The 17,848-nt window shown below is 38.9% G+C and overlaps 1 protein-coding gene across 1 annotated transcript; it reads right to left on the reverse strand.

The window, feature by feature from the left end:
* Positions 1–2,899: 2,899 nt before the first annotated feature.
* PTGR2 (prostaglandin reductase 2) lies at positions 2,900–16,141 on the reverse strand. The gene is made up of 10 exons (XM_057366225.1): positions 16,104–16,141; positions 11,855–11,923; positions 10,534–10,652; positions 9,354–9,545; positions 8,797–8,967; positions 8,209–8,418; positions 7,375–7,496; positions 6,121–6,208; positions 5,351–5,390; positions 2,900–4,117 (listed from the first exon to the last, which is right to left on the reverse strand). Exons 2-10 carry the CDS (start codon positions 11,889–11,891, stop codon positions 4,053–4,055), a joined length of 1,044 nt encoding a protein of 347 aa, XP_057222208.1. The 5' UTR covers positions 11,892–11,923; positions 16,104–16,141; the 3' UTR covers positions 2,900–4,052.
* Positions 16,142–17,848: the final 1,707 nt, after the last annotated feature.

Here is a 17,848-nt window from a genome sequence, read left to right on the forward strand (position 1 = left end):
GAATTTTGTCATAGGCATCAATGATTAAGCATGCGTGACTATTTGTCAGTGTTTTTACGACTCTTTCCTTGACACCTTTTTGTATAAAAAACGGTACTTGCTTCCTRAAAGTTGTGCCAGTGCTGTATAAGTTACAGGAGTTGCTGTTCAGTGTACATGGAAAAATTGCTGGTTTATACCAGAAAGTCAAGATGACCTAAAGAGATTCWGTAAAGGAACAAAGAAACAAGGACACCAGCCAATAGGTCCTAAGGGCYCCATCTTAAATCAAGAAGGTAAACAAGATGATGAACTGCTTTGGCTCAGAAATTGCATCCTTAGAGGAGAAGTAATTCTGGCAGCAGATCATGACCATGGACTCAAGGAACCCACTAACTCAAAAGATGAGCAGTTGTGCACATGCAGAAGTAGTTAGCAAATATTGTGCCAGTCTATTACTATGTATTAGAAAGAAATAGATAAGCTAATCTGAAATGTATAAATGTGCATGCATTACAAGTTGGCTTTGTGGAATTACTACTAGCATCCATCTTTGTGCAAACATGAAATAAACCAAATATCTTGGCTCTGGGCATGACACTGGCTTTGCACAACAGGTACTGAACCCAGTTTGAGGAACATCCCAGCTGTGTTGATGGAGATAAGTAACAGATGTCTGTTTTTGGAAAAAGGAGAACAGCTTGACCTAAAGAACGTGGAATGCAACAAAGAGAAACAATGAGATAAAAGGGAAGAGATTGGTGCTGACATCTCAAGAGACAGAAATAATTAACAATTTGCCCCGAGAATTACAGGGAATCAGAAGGTTATGAAACAGGGTCCTGCCTTATTGCAGAACCTTGTTGCAAAATGTGAAATATGTAAAAACATTGTCAGTAAAGGATGTTCTTTGATATTTTTTTATGTTCTTTGATATTTCATCTTTGTATATTTTCAAGCCTAATCAACAAGAAAGAAGATTTTATCTGTAAACCAGATAGCAGCTAACTAGCAAGCTCTAAGTGATGCCCAGGTGTTAGACAAAGTACTTGTTGGCCCCTTAAAGTTTAGGGCTTGACATGCTTCAATGATCTCAGACATAGCTGGGGGTTAGCAAAGCTTGGGGAGAATGTACTACTGATAGAGGACACAAAGAATGTACAACTTACAGGCCACAAGGACATTTGGCAGTACTCCCAATACAAGGAAGAAAACAATAAAGCTGACTCAGCAACTGTGCTGAAATCAGGACTGACTGGGTAAAGGTAATTCTGACGTGGGGAGATCACAACCACCAACTCAGGAAACCATCAACCCAAAGGAAGAAAAAGACTGAGCATTTGGACTAATGACCATGAGAAACAAAATCCAAAGCACAATGAATTTTTGTTGTCAGTTATTTGTTACCCTTTGTTAAATGACACCTCTCATAGTACAAAATATATGATAGCTGAAGAGCCACACTATTACAAATACTGATGAATTACGACAAGATGAAAAAAAATCAGTATTTTTTATAACTGTTGGCACTTGATTTAAGGAACCTTCTCCCTTTGGCTTTTGTTTACTCTTAAAAGTTAACATAAACCAAGATTGGAAAGTAAAGAAATAGTTCTCTAACAATACTAAACACTGGGGATATTGGGGTGAGGTTAACTTTGACTGTCCCTATCTTTYTTTCTTAAAGTCATTTGACTAATGCTGCTAGAACTTGTATTGCCCTCCATAGCTTACCTAACTACAGGAAAGCTGCAATCAAGCTGCCTTTATTATGGTAAGGAATCAGTATCTCAGCATGATCTCACTCTGAATCACCCCTCACATCACAGCTCTTAATAGACTCCTGACTTGTGTGGATTACTAAGCAATTCCTATAAAAATAATAATGCTGGGAATGTTTTAATTTTATCATATTTTGTCTCGGATGTAAAAAATAACTTCTTAGAAGACAATTATTCCTGGATGGTGTGTCAACTCATGATGCCAGAGATGAGCTCACTCTGGAGTAGCTCTTCAGCAAATGTCAAAAAGAATAAAATTTGGACTTTGGACAAACATATATCTCTCAAACATCAATAGGTTAGACTGAGGCTTTTAGTCATTACATTGGAAAGGAAAATAACATTTCAACACCTTTCCAGCAGTGCCTAAGATCATTGTGTTTCCTGCTGTCTCTCATTCTAATATGTATAACAATTACCAAACCCTACAAGCCTCCATTGCTTAACTTTCACAACAGAGTTATTTATCTGTAAGCATTTCTCTCAAAGACAAACAAAGTAAAACCAAAACCTATTGCCTGTTAACCAGAATGAGTAATGAACTATCCCATTCTCTAAATAAATATGTGTTAGTGTCTAGTTGTAGTAGTGGAATTCTAAAGTATTTAGGATAATTATCTGTTCCCTTTTCTGTTCCTTTCTTTTGAAGACACATACTTAATCACAAGTCCCATTTGGACTGGATTCCCCTAGTCAGCTTTGGTAATGATGACTCCTTTCTAGAAGGTGCCCCCTTGAGATGGTAAAACAGCATTGTTAGWCAAAACCTTCAGAGCCAAGAGAAGCTACTGAGTGAACAGGTCATGGGTCTGCAAAGTTWCCTCTGTTAAAAGGCAGCATGTATTGAGATATTCTATCACCTTGGAGAGGTGTAAACAGCAGTCAAACCAGTGAAATTGGGGAGATTATTACAAAGATACAGCAGAATTTAGGACAGGAATTCTAAAAGGAAAACTTCACTTCAGTGTGGAATGCAAAGATTGAGAGGAGTAAAAAAGGCTCACACTTCACTTGAACTATCTTTGATTGAAGTCTCAGGTTGCATGCTGATGGAATTGTAAATGAATTAGGTTTTAAGTGCTCTGAAAATGAGATATAATGATACAATACAGAGAAATAGACAACACAGATYGGTAGAAATATGCTTTGTATGGTAAAATGAAAATACCTTTTTTTATTAGAGACTTTGAACTCTAGAAATGGAATTTTTATTGCAATTTATCTGGAAAAAAAAGAATAGTTATATTCTAAAATTATTAACCAGATTGGACTTGCAGGGAAAACTTATATGAGTAAATTAAAAATTCCTAGAGAAGTTCCTGGGCACTGAGACAATCTAGAATGGGAATAGTACACATCTACATTAGTAATGACCAAAACTATGTGGCTGCATACAAATTATTTATTGGAAATTGTTCCTGYTCATATCTAGTCCCTCGAGATTTGAATCAAACTTTGCAGTTTTTTTGTTGCTAATCAGTAGCTATAGCTAAGCAGTTATGATTAAGCAATTGCATTGTGAAATTTGTAGCCATAGCTAATCCTTTGTTTTAAGGAAAAGGGTACACAATCCTAAAATTAATGCGGTGCCTGGAGGAGAGTCCCTGGAGTGAAGTCAGCAGGACTGAACAGCAACCAGTGGAAAGGTAATTCTGGCAGGGGAGATCACAACCACCAACCCCCTGAGCACCTACTCAAAACAGATCCCAAACTGGAATGGAGGGAAGAACTGCACATGTGGAATAATTAGCATAAAAAACGAGGGACATAACTAGCAAATAAGGGTTTGACTACTGATAAATGAAAAAGCTTTGTCAAGTGTAACCAACGAATGCTGATGTTCACTAAAATGTATAAATAGTGTAAAGTTTTGATGATAGTGAGCCAGACTTCAGAGGGTTGCCCCCTAATTCCCTACTTTGCACAGAATACAATAAAGAAATAGGAAGTCCTTGCCTCAGTGTGTGAAGTGCCATTGCACACCACCCACATGATGAGCCTGTGCTTGGGACAACACTGGGATGTTCTAACTTTCAAAGCACACCCATTAAACATTTGCAAGTGTTGTAGGTGGCAACTGTCAAAATCATGTCAAAGATTGTATTACTCATTTCAAGTATAAATGACTGCATTCCTGTTTCCAGCTCAATTTAGTGTATTAGCATCCCAAAATCTCAGCTTTAAGTACATACAAGAACTTAATGGTTTATTCAAGAAATGAAAATTAGTGTAAGTAAAAACTTGCCCATGATTAGAGACAGAATGCAATTATTTTCCTCGAACCAGTGACTTTTACTTCGACACTGAGACGATCTGTTTTCCGATATTGCCTCCGTTCATCATGGACTGGAAAGCAGCTTCAAGAGAAATAATGAAATAAGTCAGTGCCAAGCAAAACAAGCGAAGTAACTTCTAAAAAATTATAGAAGCACATATATTAAGCAGCTCCCCTGAAAGGAGAGATACCATTTGTGACCTAAGCATATTTATCCGTAATGATGTGCCAAATTAAGAAGGGGATAAAAGAAAAAGCTAGCCTGTAATAAACTGCTAGGGGCAGCTTTGTGTAATAATTTAAAAAAATTATCTGTAAGCAACTGTTTGACCCTATACAAGTTAACAACTACATTTGCTGCTTTTGTGATATGCCATGCAAATAGCAAAGAGAGACAAGGCAAGATTGGAAAGCCCACAAATGCGGTGGGTTTCACAAACCTTTGCAGAAAAAAAGGTTTATAAATATTGTATAATAGTGTGAGAAGCTGATGCTAMAGAATATACCATATGAAAGTATGATATATGACTGCTATATTTGACCAAATTTCTTTCAAATACATATGTATACCACTAAGCAGCAATTAATAATGGCTAGAATAAATTGAAATCTGTAAGATTTGGTTATCACTCAATTCYACTAGTTTCCAATCTTGTGGGACTAAAGACTAAATCAGACTCTTCCCTCTTACTTGAAAGGGAAGCATTCTTAGAGCAAATCTTGCACMACATGGCTCATGTCACCAGATCCCCTTCATTTATACACTTCCTTTGTTACAAATATTTTGAACAGGCTACAGGATATTTTGTTCTGTTACAAGAAATTAACTTTTTTTTTTTTTTTAGCAATATGCTTTGCCCTTTCTTGGTTGTACTTTCCATTTTATTTTTTTGTTAACAAATCCAATAACAACCTCTGTCAGATATTGTTTTTTTAAAGTATAAGCTCAAGGATTTTAAAAAAGCATTTTCTTATACAAGTTCTAAGAAATGGGCAGCACTTTAAACCTCTAAGATCAGGATGACTACCACCAGCTGCTAAAGTAACAGTCTAAGAAAAAATTCTGCTCAGCACTAAAACAACAACAACCAGCAAAAAAAAWATCTAAATTTATACTCAATGATTTTTTAATATACAATTATTTTCTTACAGAACATTTTAATAATTTATGAAGAAATATTACAACATAAAATAATGCATTTGATAAAATACAAAAATCTAAATTGCAAATGAAACAAAAGAGGGAGTTAATCTCTAATATAATTGTATTTAATCAGATTATTATTATTCTTCAAAAATAATGTAAAGGTCTTACCACCGATGTTTGCTAAGCCTTCTACCACGGTCTCTCTGACCTGTCAATACAAACAARCCCTTTCAGTTTTCCTCAAACAAGAATAGCCTTTCACATTTCTTAGAAACATGCCAAGAAACTGCCACAGAAACTCCCAAAATCTAAAGACTTCTCTCACTGCAATGGACAGAGCTCTGTTTGGACCAGGTTATTTCATCAAGAGAGGCATGGATGTTTCCTGATAAATTTGCAGGTGATTTAATTCTTCTATCAGATCCCTGCCTATGCCAAAATTTAATGTCTCAATATCTTCCCAGGAACATTTACTGATCACTTGAAGAAACAAAAACTGATTCAGACAGACCTCATAAGGAAGGCATGGTTTAAGCATACACCCATCACAAAGTAATAAATGGTGATAATAAAACTTGCAGCAAAATTTCAGACAAGTTCCTCAAAAGYATTCAGGACACTTAACTAATCAGGTACTTGAAAGTACATATTTTTGAAAGCCTGATCCTTTAAGTAAAAAAGCACTTGCACCTTATGTTGAAATAAAGAATACAGCCACAAGCAGCATGTCATCAGAAAAGTCTGTCATACTAAAGTCAGACCATCCTCAGCAGGTACCTTCTAAAACTTTGCTACCTACTAAGTTTTCAATTATACTTACATTTTTTTTTAAAGTCTGTTTAATCCTGAGGCACAGTAAGAGAGCCAGAGACAAARAAATTAGTCATTTTGTAGTAGGAGATAGGTTTAGTCTATGGCCTTTGTTACTAAGTTCTCACCTTCAATTTACCCTCTTGGATCCACTGGCAGAGCTGTAATACACAAGCTTCTTGTTTGTCCATGTARTTCAATACTAAGAATCTTTCCCTGTGAAAGAAAAGAATGAGCTTTGATTTAAGAAACCTTGGTCAACAGACTTGAATATCTTTACAAATCTTTTCAGGAAACAGCCTTGTTGAACTCCCTACAGTGGAAGCTTGACAATAACATCAGTCTTAGGTAATTCTGTTCAAGTGTCAGAGAGAGCAGAGTAAGAAAAATCAAGTAGTACCACCAGAAGAAGCAAATATCCATAAAATGTGACCAAATTCTTACCATTTTTTAATTTTTTTTTTTAAGTAGTAGGGAGAATAATTAGTGGACCTGCAACTAGATTGTGAAAATAACTTAACTTTCAGGCTCCCCACAACTGTGCAAATCCCARTGTTGCAGCTTTCTATAGCAATTGAGAACCTGAAATTATATAAACAATGATAACTACTTGTAGGAACATACTGACTAAATTCTCCACTACATACTACTATGTATGGTRTATTTTAATATTTTTATCCATTTTTAAAAGTGCAGACAACAGTAACAGGAAATATTTTAATTAGAAGACATCAATTCATTTGCACAGAAATGAAGTCTCCCCAATGTCCTGCMATGCAATGACTGAAAACTCTCCTAAGACCCTCCTCCTAATCTCTGCCTTAGCTCCATCTGAATCCTAAGAGGAGATTCAGCAATTCCCAGAGTCAGAACATAATAAAAATGTTTTACCCACATATATCTATCACACCTACATTATTATCTAATAAGCCCCCAAATACTAAAAATATAATTTCCATAAAATCACTGTATCAGCTGCATCCTTACATTAAAAAGATCTGATTTTCTCTCTGCCTGAACTATGATATTTTGAGAGAAGGCACTCTGCCAGACATCTGAGAACGGAACTACAGCAATACTTCCCTTGTCAAAGAATTGTCAGAGATTCCAGGATTAAATCAAGCAACCACAAAGGGCAACAATTGTCATCTACAATCCTATATAACAACAACCTTTCCCATTTTTTATGCTGATAAACACAAATGTAAGAGAAAGGATTTACTGACATGTGATTACAATTTCCTTTTTTAGGCATGGCAACATTCTGTTCCAATTACAAGTAGCTACTGTGGATTACAGACTGTCATCCAAGCATCAGAGTCACAACACCGTGAGCACAATCTACCTGGAACCATGACACAGGTTCTGGAGGAGAAAAGTACCTTGTGATGTTCCTTTCTTTCTGTATTTTTTCTGTGTCAGGAGGCAGTGGAGGAGGATAAGGCACATCTTTGTTATACTGAGAAATCTGTCCACACAGGATGATATGGCTGTTCTGATTCATCTGTTCGGGAGAGCACAAAGTAAGAAAAATTATATTCCTCAGTCTCAGAAACYAAATTTTTCAAATATGCAATAGATAAAATTGCAAAATTTTCACTAGCAACATTTCCCATGAAAGAGTGGGAGAATTGCATGCGGTCCCATTCAATCTATGACARCATTCAAAAAGGTAAATGCAAGGCAATAGTGGAAAAATAACTGCTAGGCAGCCTAGTGTAATTTTAAAAGGCATTAAATAGAAGGAATATAGGAAATTGTAGCTGTTGAATAGAATAGAGGTGTGATTTAGAGCTCTCAAAGATGGCATTGCCACCAAAGCCTCTCCATCCAGGGACAGACTGGTTGTTTGTTAGCAATGAAGAGTTTTTAGGAGACCCAGCAGAGCCGGTCTTTCCTGAAGCCAGAAAACCAAAGCTGACAAAACACAAGATTACTGCACTGACAGACAAGGCTTTTAGAGAGTATTTCCTGGCCAAAGATGCAAGAGATGAGAAACAGAAATTGCATATCTATTACCATACTGCCAGGCTGTCCAAATGCAGGCACTGATGTCATATATCTGATTGCTCCTCAAGATCAGGATCAGCACCTGAAGTCGATCACTGAAGTGGAAAGCCTGCTCTGCTCTATTAGAGGCTGGACTCTAGTATGGAGAGCTGGGCATGCAGAGATTGAAGAATGACCAGAATAAACSTGACAGCCAGAATAATCACCTGACTTATAACCGTATCACTGATGTCTCCACCAACATTGTCAAAGTAAACATCCACACCACCTGGGCAGAGTTCACGTAGCTGTTTTGCAACATCCCCCTTCTTGTAATTGATAGCAGCATCAAATCCCATTTCTTGAACCAAAATGGAGCACTTTTCGTCTGTGCCAGCAATCCCCACCACTCTAGAGCAGCCCTCCAGACGGCCAATCTGCAGGCACAGAGTTAAAAAACCCAACCAAATAAACAAACAAAAGGCAAAAAAAAATCTCCAGCCAATACAAAGACAATGTTGGAATGGCATGCTACTACATCAATTTATAATAAATACATGTATTTAAACTATCTACTTTACTTGTGCTAGCAGCAAGTAAATCACCGCCATCTGCTTTCTCCTATCCCTATTTCATGAAACTTAAGTTCCATATGTAAAGTCTTTCTCAGTGAGAGTATGTGTCAAATCTGTGAAACTAACCCTTCCCTTGGGGTTATACCTGCTCATGTTTACAATGATTTGAACAGCCAGCATGTTTCAGAAGACAAAACTTGGTAAGAGAGTTATGTTTGTATGCTCTAAGCCTACACCTACCTGGCCAGCCAAAGAGCCACAGGCACCAGCTGCTCCGCTCACCACCATGGTCTGATTTGCACCCGCGGCCACGTGTCCTTTCTCCCTTATTCCCAAGAGGGCYGTCAGCCCTGTGATGCCAGCTGCACCCAGAAAGTAGGAAAGGCGTCCATTTACAAGCTGTGGAACAAGCTATGGAAAAGAAATGTGTAGTGGAGGTAATTTGTTTTTTAAGGTGAGGTTTTTGTCTTTSATTGCCTGAAGGTAGAAGACTAACTCAGGATATTTACCAGGCAAGGTACAACTGATAGGGATAGGCTATCTCTAGCTAATAAGAAGTTTGTACAAAAATGTTATGTCTCTGTGGTTTTAGAAAAAGTTTTCAAAGTAACCCATAAAAAGTTAACTTATGGAAGTGTTAAAAAGCAGTTGGGAGATAGTTCACCATTGCTGGAAATTTATCCCAATGCTAGCATAAAGGACTAAAAGATAGTGTCATTAATAGCTATTTAGGARGAAAAAAAAAAAGGTTTAGGGAAAAAAAAATAGTCACAACTTGGGCTTTGCCTTTGTATTACCTTTTGTAGCAAGCTTCCATCGAGAATTGCTACTGTCTGCCAGGGCCAAGTGAAGGAAGTTACAAAGTCTCCTTTAGCAAAGTTGTCGTGCTTGCTCTCCTCCACAACCCCAACACCTCCACCGTCAGCAACCTCAGACAGCCGCCAGGGCTGCAGGTAATCAGAGCCCGTGTCCTCGTTCATTCGGCAGCGCTGAAAGACAAGGCTTTAATAAAAGGCTCTGGTGGAATACAACTTGTTYATCAGTTCATATTGAGTGGGGAATGAGAAGTGTTTAGAACTCCAGATACAAAGGTCTACTCAAAAATCTCTCAACAAGCCTCAAATATTTATAATCTTTTCTTAGATTACTCTTTCCCCTTGTTTGCTCAGTACAAAAGGAGGATGGACAACTCCTCCAGCAATGTTAGCAAAACCAACACATTCTACAGAGGTTGGCTCAAAGCAGCCCTGCAGCTGAGGATGACAGCTCAGGCCTGATGAGAATCCTACAAATGCATTCCTTAACTGAAGGAATCCTAGAAATGCAGGATTGAAAAAAAAACCATCCACAAGTCATTTAGACCATGCCTGTGCACAGAGGAGCAGTCAAAAAAATGCACACCATCCCTGACAGATGTTAGTGAAACATCTTGAAATCTGACATATTTTCTTTGCAGCTCCCTCTACAGCCACAGTTAATATTTCAAGATTCTTAAACTTTTCCTTAATTCCGAAGATAAATTATTTTCCTGAAATTTAGACTGTTTCTTTTCTACTATTGCCATCTATGGAGGGAATAAATGATTGGAATTCTCGTTATAGCAAACTTACTGTGTCTGTCTGGTTCTTCTACCTTCACTTCCATTTCAACCCACAACTCTCCCAACTACATGATTTCTGTAATTTTGAATGATTGGGAAAAAAAAGTATATAAAAAAGGCCAAGTTCAGAAATCCATAACAGCATATCAGGGCTCACAGCCTCTTCCTGGTCCTATCATATTCTTATGTATATCCCAACATATTAATTCCAAATTYCTTCCCAATATAACTCCATCAGAATGGACACAATTACTAAATTATACCAGAGAAATATTTGTTCTGTAATTAGTAACCCTAGTGTGAAACATCACGACAGCTACAGAGTTGAAGGTACTTTAAAAAACAAATTCTAGCTTAGCTCTAAGTCCATCACCTACCATGTAGGGGTCCACTGAGAGATAGAGAGTTTTAACACGCACTTGTCCCGCTTGGATTGTATCTGCTATTGTACTTTGCTCCAGTCGGAAGTTTTCAGCCACTGGCACTCCATTCTTACCTACAGTTATTTTAAAATTAAACAAATAAATGAATCAATATCGACCTTCCCTTAATCAGTATGGGAAGGCCTTTTTTTAAGGTAGTCCTTTTCAGAATAAATTAGGTTACATATTTACTCAGGTATAAAACTACCAAACAACTACTCTCACCTTTTTTACTCTTCCCACTCAAGTGAGACTGAGGGAATGCAGATCACAGCCACTGCACACATATACATTGCAAGAGCATCCCTTTGCAGAGACTTCCTTACATTAAGGCTTCCCAGAAACACCCATAAAACTGCAGCAAGAACCCCAGAACTGGAGGCTTCAKCCTAAGGTTAGTACCACGTGCAGCAAATCACTGAGACTGACAACTGGAACCATTGGCACTGAGACAGCCAGTCAGCCTTGTCTATTTTAACTCAGAGTGACTGCACAAYGACAGCAGGCTCCTGCTGTAACATTTGAAGGACTTATTTGCAGGTCACACTGTAGTTCTTAACTCTTAAAACTATATTAGCATTAAGTAACATAAAATACTCTCTCCAAAACTTAATGTCTTCTACACCAGACGRTTCATGAACTCACTATTCAAAATACTGTGCTGATATCCATAACAAGGTACATGTGTAAGCAAGAAACTAAACAAAACCTCAAAACTGTAAATTTCTACTRTACAAACAAACCCTTTGAAACATGAGAGGAACAAAAGATTCAGTATCTACTACAAGGAAACAAAAATGAATAGCAACAAAATATTTTAGTCATCTTTTAAAATGCAAAAAGAATAAATGTGAGAACTAAAAAGTCACGTTCRCTAATCTTTCTTCACTTTCAGGCCCTACACTTAGTTATCTCATATATTATGCATTAACCCTTTTTTTCACCCAACAGTTTAAATCTGCAATTACAGACTAAGCAAATGCACTTTGAATATATGTTAAATATTTAATAGAAATTTATTTATATTAATCAAATTTAGATCTATTAATAAATGCAGACAAATTTATTAGAAACAAAATTATTTATATTAATGGAAATAAATTTAAAGAATTGATATATGAATAAATGCATTTAAACCAAAATTTATTGCTGCATGCAATATTAAGATATATAAATGTCAATATCTCAAGTTATCTTCTGTTTTTACCCTCACCRTTTTGGTGCATTAGGCGATCAGAACAAACACATTGCTTCTTTAGTGGAGAGAAATACATACCAGGCCGAGAATGCAGGACTACTCTTTGTATAATCATCTCTGCTTTTGCAGCAATTTCACACTGGATTTCTACAAAAGAAAATGTTGTTGGAAGGCTTAAAACATAAATTTTCTTGAAAAAAGAATATGGGGCAAAGTACTTAGTAATTTGGAAACTGGGGATGAAACACAAACCTCAACAACTTCAGCATCCATGCCCAAGGATGATAATAAAGAATCACATAAACCAACCTTACACATAAAATAAACAAATGTGTGAATAAGGAGTTTCCCTGTTTATCTTATTAAAGCCCTGATTTTATACAATGTCACAGTATCACCTACTGGAAAGATGGAAAATTATAATTTACCACACTCTTTGTAAGATCATCTGCGAGGCAGTGGGAGACGTGTTTGATTTGCTTTCTGTGCTGACTGAGAACACCCTGTTTCCACCTAAAAGACACAGAGGCAGCTTTGCATACAAAGTCAGGTGCCACTCAAYAAAAGCTAGGCAGGCACACCAGAACAGCAGTCTGCAGATACATTATTAAAACATATTGTTGTACAAGATGTTTTGTAAAAAAAARTATTCTTTCCATTAGCAGAGCCCAGAGATGATAAAGAATTATATCATCACTTAATCTATTCTACAGAAAAGTTTCTCCTTGAATTTCAACAGTTTAAAAGAGAATTGTAAATTTGTGATTTTGCACCTGTGAGATCCAAAGCTATTAAGAGGAAATTAACCTGATTTAACAGGAGAAAAGCATCTTACATGCTTTCAGATCTAATACAAAATAAAAATGTTACCACTGTTCTGGGCTGACAGCCATAAATAATCAACCTCCATATGAACAAAGGACATTAAGGAACGCAACATGATAGCTGATATCTTTTTCATGTTTATTTTGCTGACCAGAACAGCAAATTGGAGCAAATCTAAAAAATGAGCCTAGAAAGAGTATATCATCAACACTTATCAAACACTTATTCAGCACTGTACTCGRTTACAGACATCCTGTGTGATCATGGGCATATGACTGTATTTGTTTTACAGAATATTTTTCAGAACAAAACTCCAAATTCTTCCTAGTAACATCTGCCCAACAAAATTACATTCAAGTAGTACAGTTTTTATCCCCACAGTAGTACAGTTTTTATCCCCACAGCAATTGTCTTAGCATCTGAGAATTTCTGCTCATACAATGAGCATTTTATAAACCGTCAGATGTGTCCAGTGCAGTTTAAAAGAACAAGCCTACTCTAGTAAATGATTTGCACACATTCACAACTCGGCTGAAGTTTATAACCATTAATCTAACTGTTCTGTGCAGAAATAATGAGTTAGAATGCAGTGAATATAAACCAACAGCGTAASACAGCTCACTTGAACTCTGGGCAAATCACTCCTTGATATATACTGTCCATATCCCTGGCTAAGGGTCTGATCCTCTGTTTATAAACCATGCACAGCAGGCAGAGTTGCTGTACAGCTTATGCCCTACAGACTCCTGAAAYATCTACTTTCTATGATTTGTACAGAGGAAAAAATAACCCCAGTTATATAAAAAATCGAAGATATTAACGTACTAAAAGCAAAATAAAGCAATAYAGAGCAGCATAGGAAGATGTGAGTATAAAAATTGTCCAGTGTAAGTTTAGACTACTTATTTGAATGCCTGCCATTTTGAGGGAACAAAACCATTGTTTATTTCCCAGTTTGTTTTCACAGTTTTTGTTTGAGGAGCCTGTGTACTGATTTAATTTGAAGATCTTCCAAATACTGTGAGTGGGTGGACAAAAAGTGAAACTGGCAACTGAACTGTCACTCATTCTATGACAGCTACCACAGCAAATACAACACTGCAGATGGACATTTATTTCTAAATAGGAATGCACCTACAGTGGAAGCCAGCAACACCATTACACRAGCAAATGGTCACAGTAACACCAGAACACAGTAAGAATCAAACTTTCCTCACATTACAAACAATACAGAAGTGACTAAAGAAAATAAAGAGAGAAACCATCTTTTAGCACTGAGGAAAGCTGAGGAAAGCCTTTGGAAAAAGAAACAGATTTTTTAAAAAGTGAAGTAAAGCGGATTCGTATCACATATAAAATCCATTTCAACAAATGCATAGTGCCAGTGTGCAGGATGTTTTTGACTATTTTTTTAAAAGAGCAAAAAACAACATTATTATTTTTTAGCTTTCCAAAACAAAAATAGTCTGAGTTGGTTTTACTCTTTAAATAAAATAGAGTAAAAATTCCAAGTTTTAACATCATTGTTCTATGCCAATCACCTGACCTATCCTATGAGTACATAAGGAGCATTAAGCAGCATCTTCAGGGGAGTCTCAAGTACCTTTTAGTTCAGTTTTATCTTTTTCCCCTTGCTTTTCTTTCCCCATTTTTTCAGACACGTGACAACTCCTTTTTTAAAATGTTAAATAAATTCCTCAGTGCTAAAATGCTCCCGTTTGTCTGCCCTGGGCTTGGTTCCCAGAACTCCTTGTTTCTGAAACTGCCTGTAAGGCACAGTTTTCAGTTGCATATACTCTTGCCAAAACGAGTCACCTGCTTCCAAGTCATTAAAGAACATGCCAGATGCAGTCTAGTTAAAAAACAAAAGGAAGAGCAGGTAGAACTCTATCAGGCCCTGGCAGCATGGAGGAAGAAGGCAGGCAATCTAAACAGAGAACAAGATCTGSAATTCTTCTGAAACTGTGATGTCAAAATGGCTGGAGCAAGGATCTTCAGAGGAAAGTCAAGGAAAGAAGTTTCAAGAACGGTTCTGAATGAGCAGCCGGAAGGAAAGATGGGAAGAACTGGGAMTAGGAATCTCAGTAAAAACCGAGAAACATGGCAACAATAGTACCCTCATGGCCATTAAAGCAGGGAAGAGAAAAACAAAATGGGGAAGAGAACTGAAGAAACTGGGAGCGATGAATAAGACAACCAAGCAAGCTCAGATAGGAATGACTGGTGAAAAGAAAGAGACACCTGTAACTGGCAAGGTGAGGTAAATGGAAATGGAAGAGCAAATGTAATGAATTAAGTACCAAAATTTCCACCAGCTCCACTAAGGAGCTCTACATTTGATGRATGTGGATTAATTGCAAGCCAGAATCAATATGAATCAATCATGACTGTCATGAATGAAGTCACGATATACCATAAAAGCTAAGTACTTTCATGAACTGAACCAATAATTTCAGATTTCCTAATATTCCATGTCTCATCACTGAATTCTCTGATGAGAAGATCCTCCCATAGTGTTTTCTTCATGTAGATTTTCTGACATGCTAAAAGGGTTGAGGGGAGGCTCGTATTTCCTCGAAGAAAGAAGCAGATGAAAAAGTAGTAGGATCTTGATCCAGCCTTTTTTTTATATGCTAAGAAGCCTAGTATCTTTCAGCTTTTAATCAGATTTCAGTGACACACACCGCAAAAGTTCCAGTAACTATACACATTTATATCTACATACAATAGGACTGTATAAACTTCTATTTTTCAGACTGAGGTGCCAAAAAATATCTCTAAAAGCTTTCAGGTACCACATCTKGGACTTTTTTTTTAATAAATAGTTGCATTATATTGGAGTTGCTGCAAATTGTTTAAAATATCATGCATGTATATGGTACATATACATAAGGCGTCTTTCTTCTTAGCAGAATTTCACATTCTGGAAAGGAGTGCAGATTGCTCCCAAGAGGGCAGGAAGGTCAGGYGATGGGTTTTTGAGAAGCCCATGATGCAGTCTGCAGGCTCCCATGTGAGAGCAAACTGACAGAGCTTACTGACTATCCACTTTCCCAGGTATGCCCGAGTTAGAAACCAGTGCTGCCAAAGGTAGAAGATTCTCTGGARACTGCCTGCAGACGGGTCGTTCTCWGTGTCGGAAGCCGCAGACAGAACAGCCCAGGAGAGAGAACCCGAGATCGGCAGAGGCACCGAAGGGGGTTCAGTCCTACAGGCTGGTCGGGGCTGCGGTGGGCTCCGCTCCACTCCTCTCCCCCGGGATGTCTCCACMGCCCCGGGACGCGCTTGGATCAGGGAGCTCAGTCAAGCCCCCTTTCCAGGGATCGGGCAATCCCAACAGCTGCTTAAGCACCTGTGCTCCCCTCGCCCTGCAGCGAGGAGGCGCTAATCCCTGAGAATTCAACTCCTGGGAAGACTCTCCCAAGCCCTCCAGCAGGCCGAACCCCGTTCCCCTCCCCTCCACACCGCTGCSTCCCCTCAGACCCCCGAGGCTCCCGCTCACCTTGAGCCGGCCCCGAGCGCCCCAGAGACCGCGCGGCCCCGCCCCCTGCCCGTGCGCACGCGCGCGGGTCTTAAACACGGAACCATTGGCAGGAGCCGCCCTTAAAGCGGCGATGGCCCGAGCCCGCCCGGGTGGCGCGAAGGGCTSTGGTGGGGTGAGGGCCAGGCGCTGGCGGCACGGCCCCTGAATCGCATAATCACACAAAATCATCAGAAAAAGGCCTCCAAGAGCATCGAGCTCAACCTTTTCAGTGAACACCACMTTGTCTAGGCACTAAGTGCACATACGGTTTCTTGAACACCTCCAGGGAATGGCAACCCCACCAYTTCCCGGGSAGCCCATTCTAATGCTTAATAACCCTGAAGAAATTAAGAAGAAATTATTCATAATGTCCAACCTGAATCCCATCTGGCACAGCCTGAGGCCATTTCCTCTTCTTATGTTGCTAGCTGCCTGGGAGAAGAGACTGACCCCTACCTGGCTGCAGCTTCCTTCCAGGTAATTGTAGACAGAAATAAGGCCGTCCCCCGCAGGCCTTCCCTTGCACAGAACSCCCAACTCCCTCAGCTACTCTTCACACTTGTGCTCCAGACCCTTCACTATCTCCATTGCTCTTCTCTGCATCTGCTCCAGCACCTCGCTGTCTTTTTTGTCGTGAAGTGCCCAAAACTGGGCACAGCACTCGAGGTGTGGCCTCACCAGTGCCAAGTACAGGGGGACAATTCCTGCCCTGGTCATGCTGGCCACACTATTGCTGACCCAGGCCAGGATGCCTTCGGCTTCCCAGACCACCCAGCCACACATTGGCTGATGTTCATTCCACTGTCAACCAACACCTCCAGGTCCTTTTCCTGCAGGCAGCTTTCCACCCGCTCTTCCCCAGGCCTGTAGTACTGCACGGCGTTGCTGTGACCCCAAGTGCAGGATCTGGCACTTGGCCTTATTAAACTGAGGCACTGGGAGCAGGTGTTCAGAGTTCATGACATAGTACAGTTTCTTTGGCTAACACTGGGAGAAGTTTGCTCCTCACATGTTCYAGTGGATGAGATTTTGTTCATTGCTGTGGCATAGGGCTGTTTAATAGCCATTCCTAAAATTCTGGTAAAGTGGCTGTTGTGTGCAATATAAAGCATTTACTATATACATGCTGTTTCTGTGCTTGATTATAGATGAAGATTTTTCTTTCCTTGAAAAATACGCTGTAGCAAGAGCTTTCCTGGGATGAGGCTCAGGTCCTTGTGCTGCCTGGCATGGTTACTCTGTGTACTTGCCCTATGTTGTAGTGACTCATTGTGCTGTAAGGACAAACAGGTCTGTRAAGTGGCCACTGAGCTGGTGGCAATTACTGAGGAGCTTGAAGAGACCACTAAGGCCTGGAAAAACTCTTGCAGACTAATGATCCTGATGACTTTGTACTCTGCCTCTCACATAAAAGCAGACAAAGCCTTTCTATTGTAACTTGATACAAAGGACTGTAATATGGGTTTAAGTGAATGATTTATATTTGTGCCATCATAATATACACAACTTCACATTTTACATTAGTTGAAATAAGATCATTGGAACCAGAATGCTCTAGAGGGGAAAAAATGAAGTATCTCAATAGGGGGATTGATACTTCCATACGTTGTTTTCCCCTCAACTTGTATCAGCTGGTCTCATGACAGGTGCACTTATTGCAAGTGTAATGCACTGAAAGCAAGTCTTGAGGGTCGAAATCATCTTCAGATACCTGGGGAAAAGCA

Source organism: Malurus melanocephalus, unplaced genomic scaffold (genome assembly GCF_030028575.1).
Source record: "Malurus melanocephalus ecotype Western Australia unplaced genomic scaffold, MMel_1.1 scaffold_2, whole genome shotgun sequence".
In the NCBI taxonomy this organism is placed as follows: Eukaryota; Metazoa; Chordata; class Aves; order Passeriformes; family Maluridae; genus Malurus; species Malurus melanocephalus.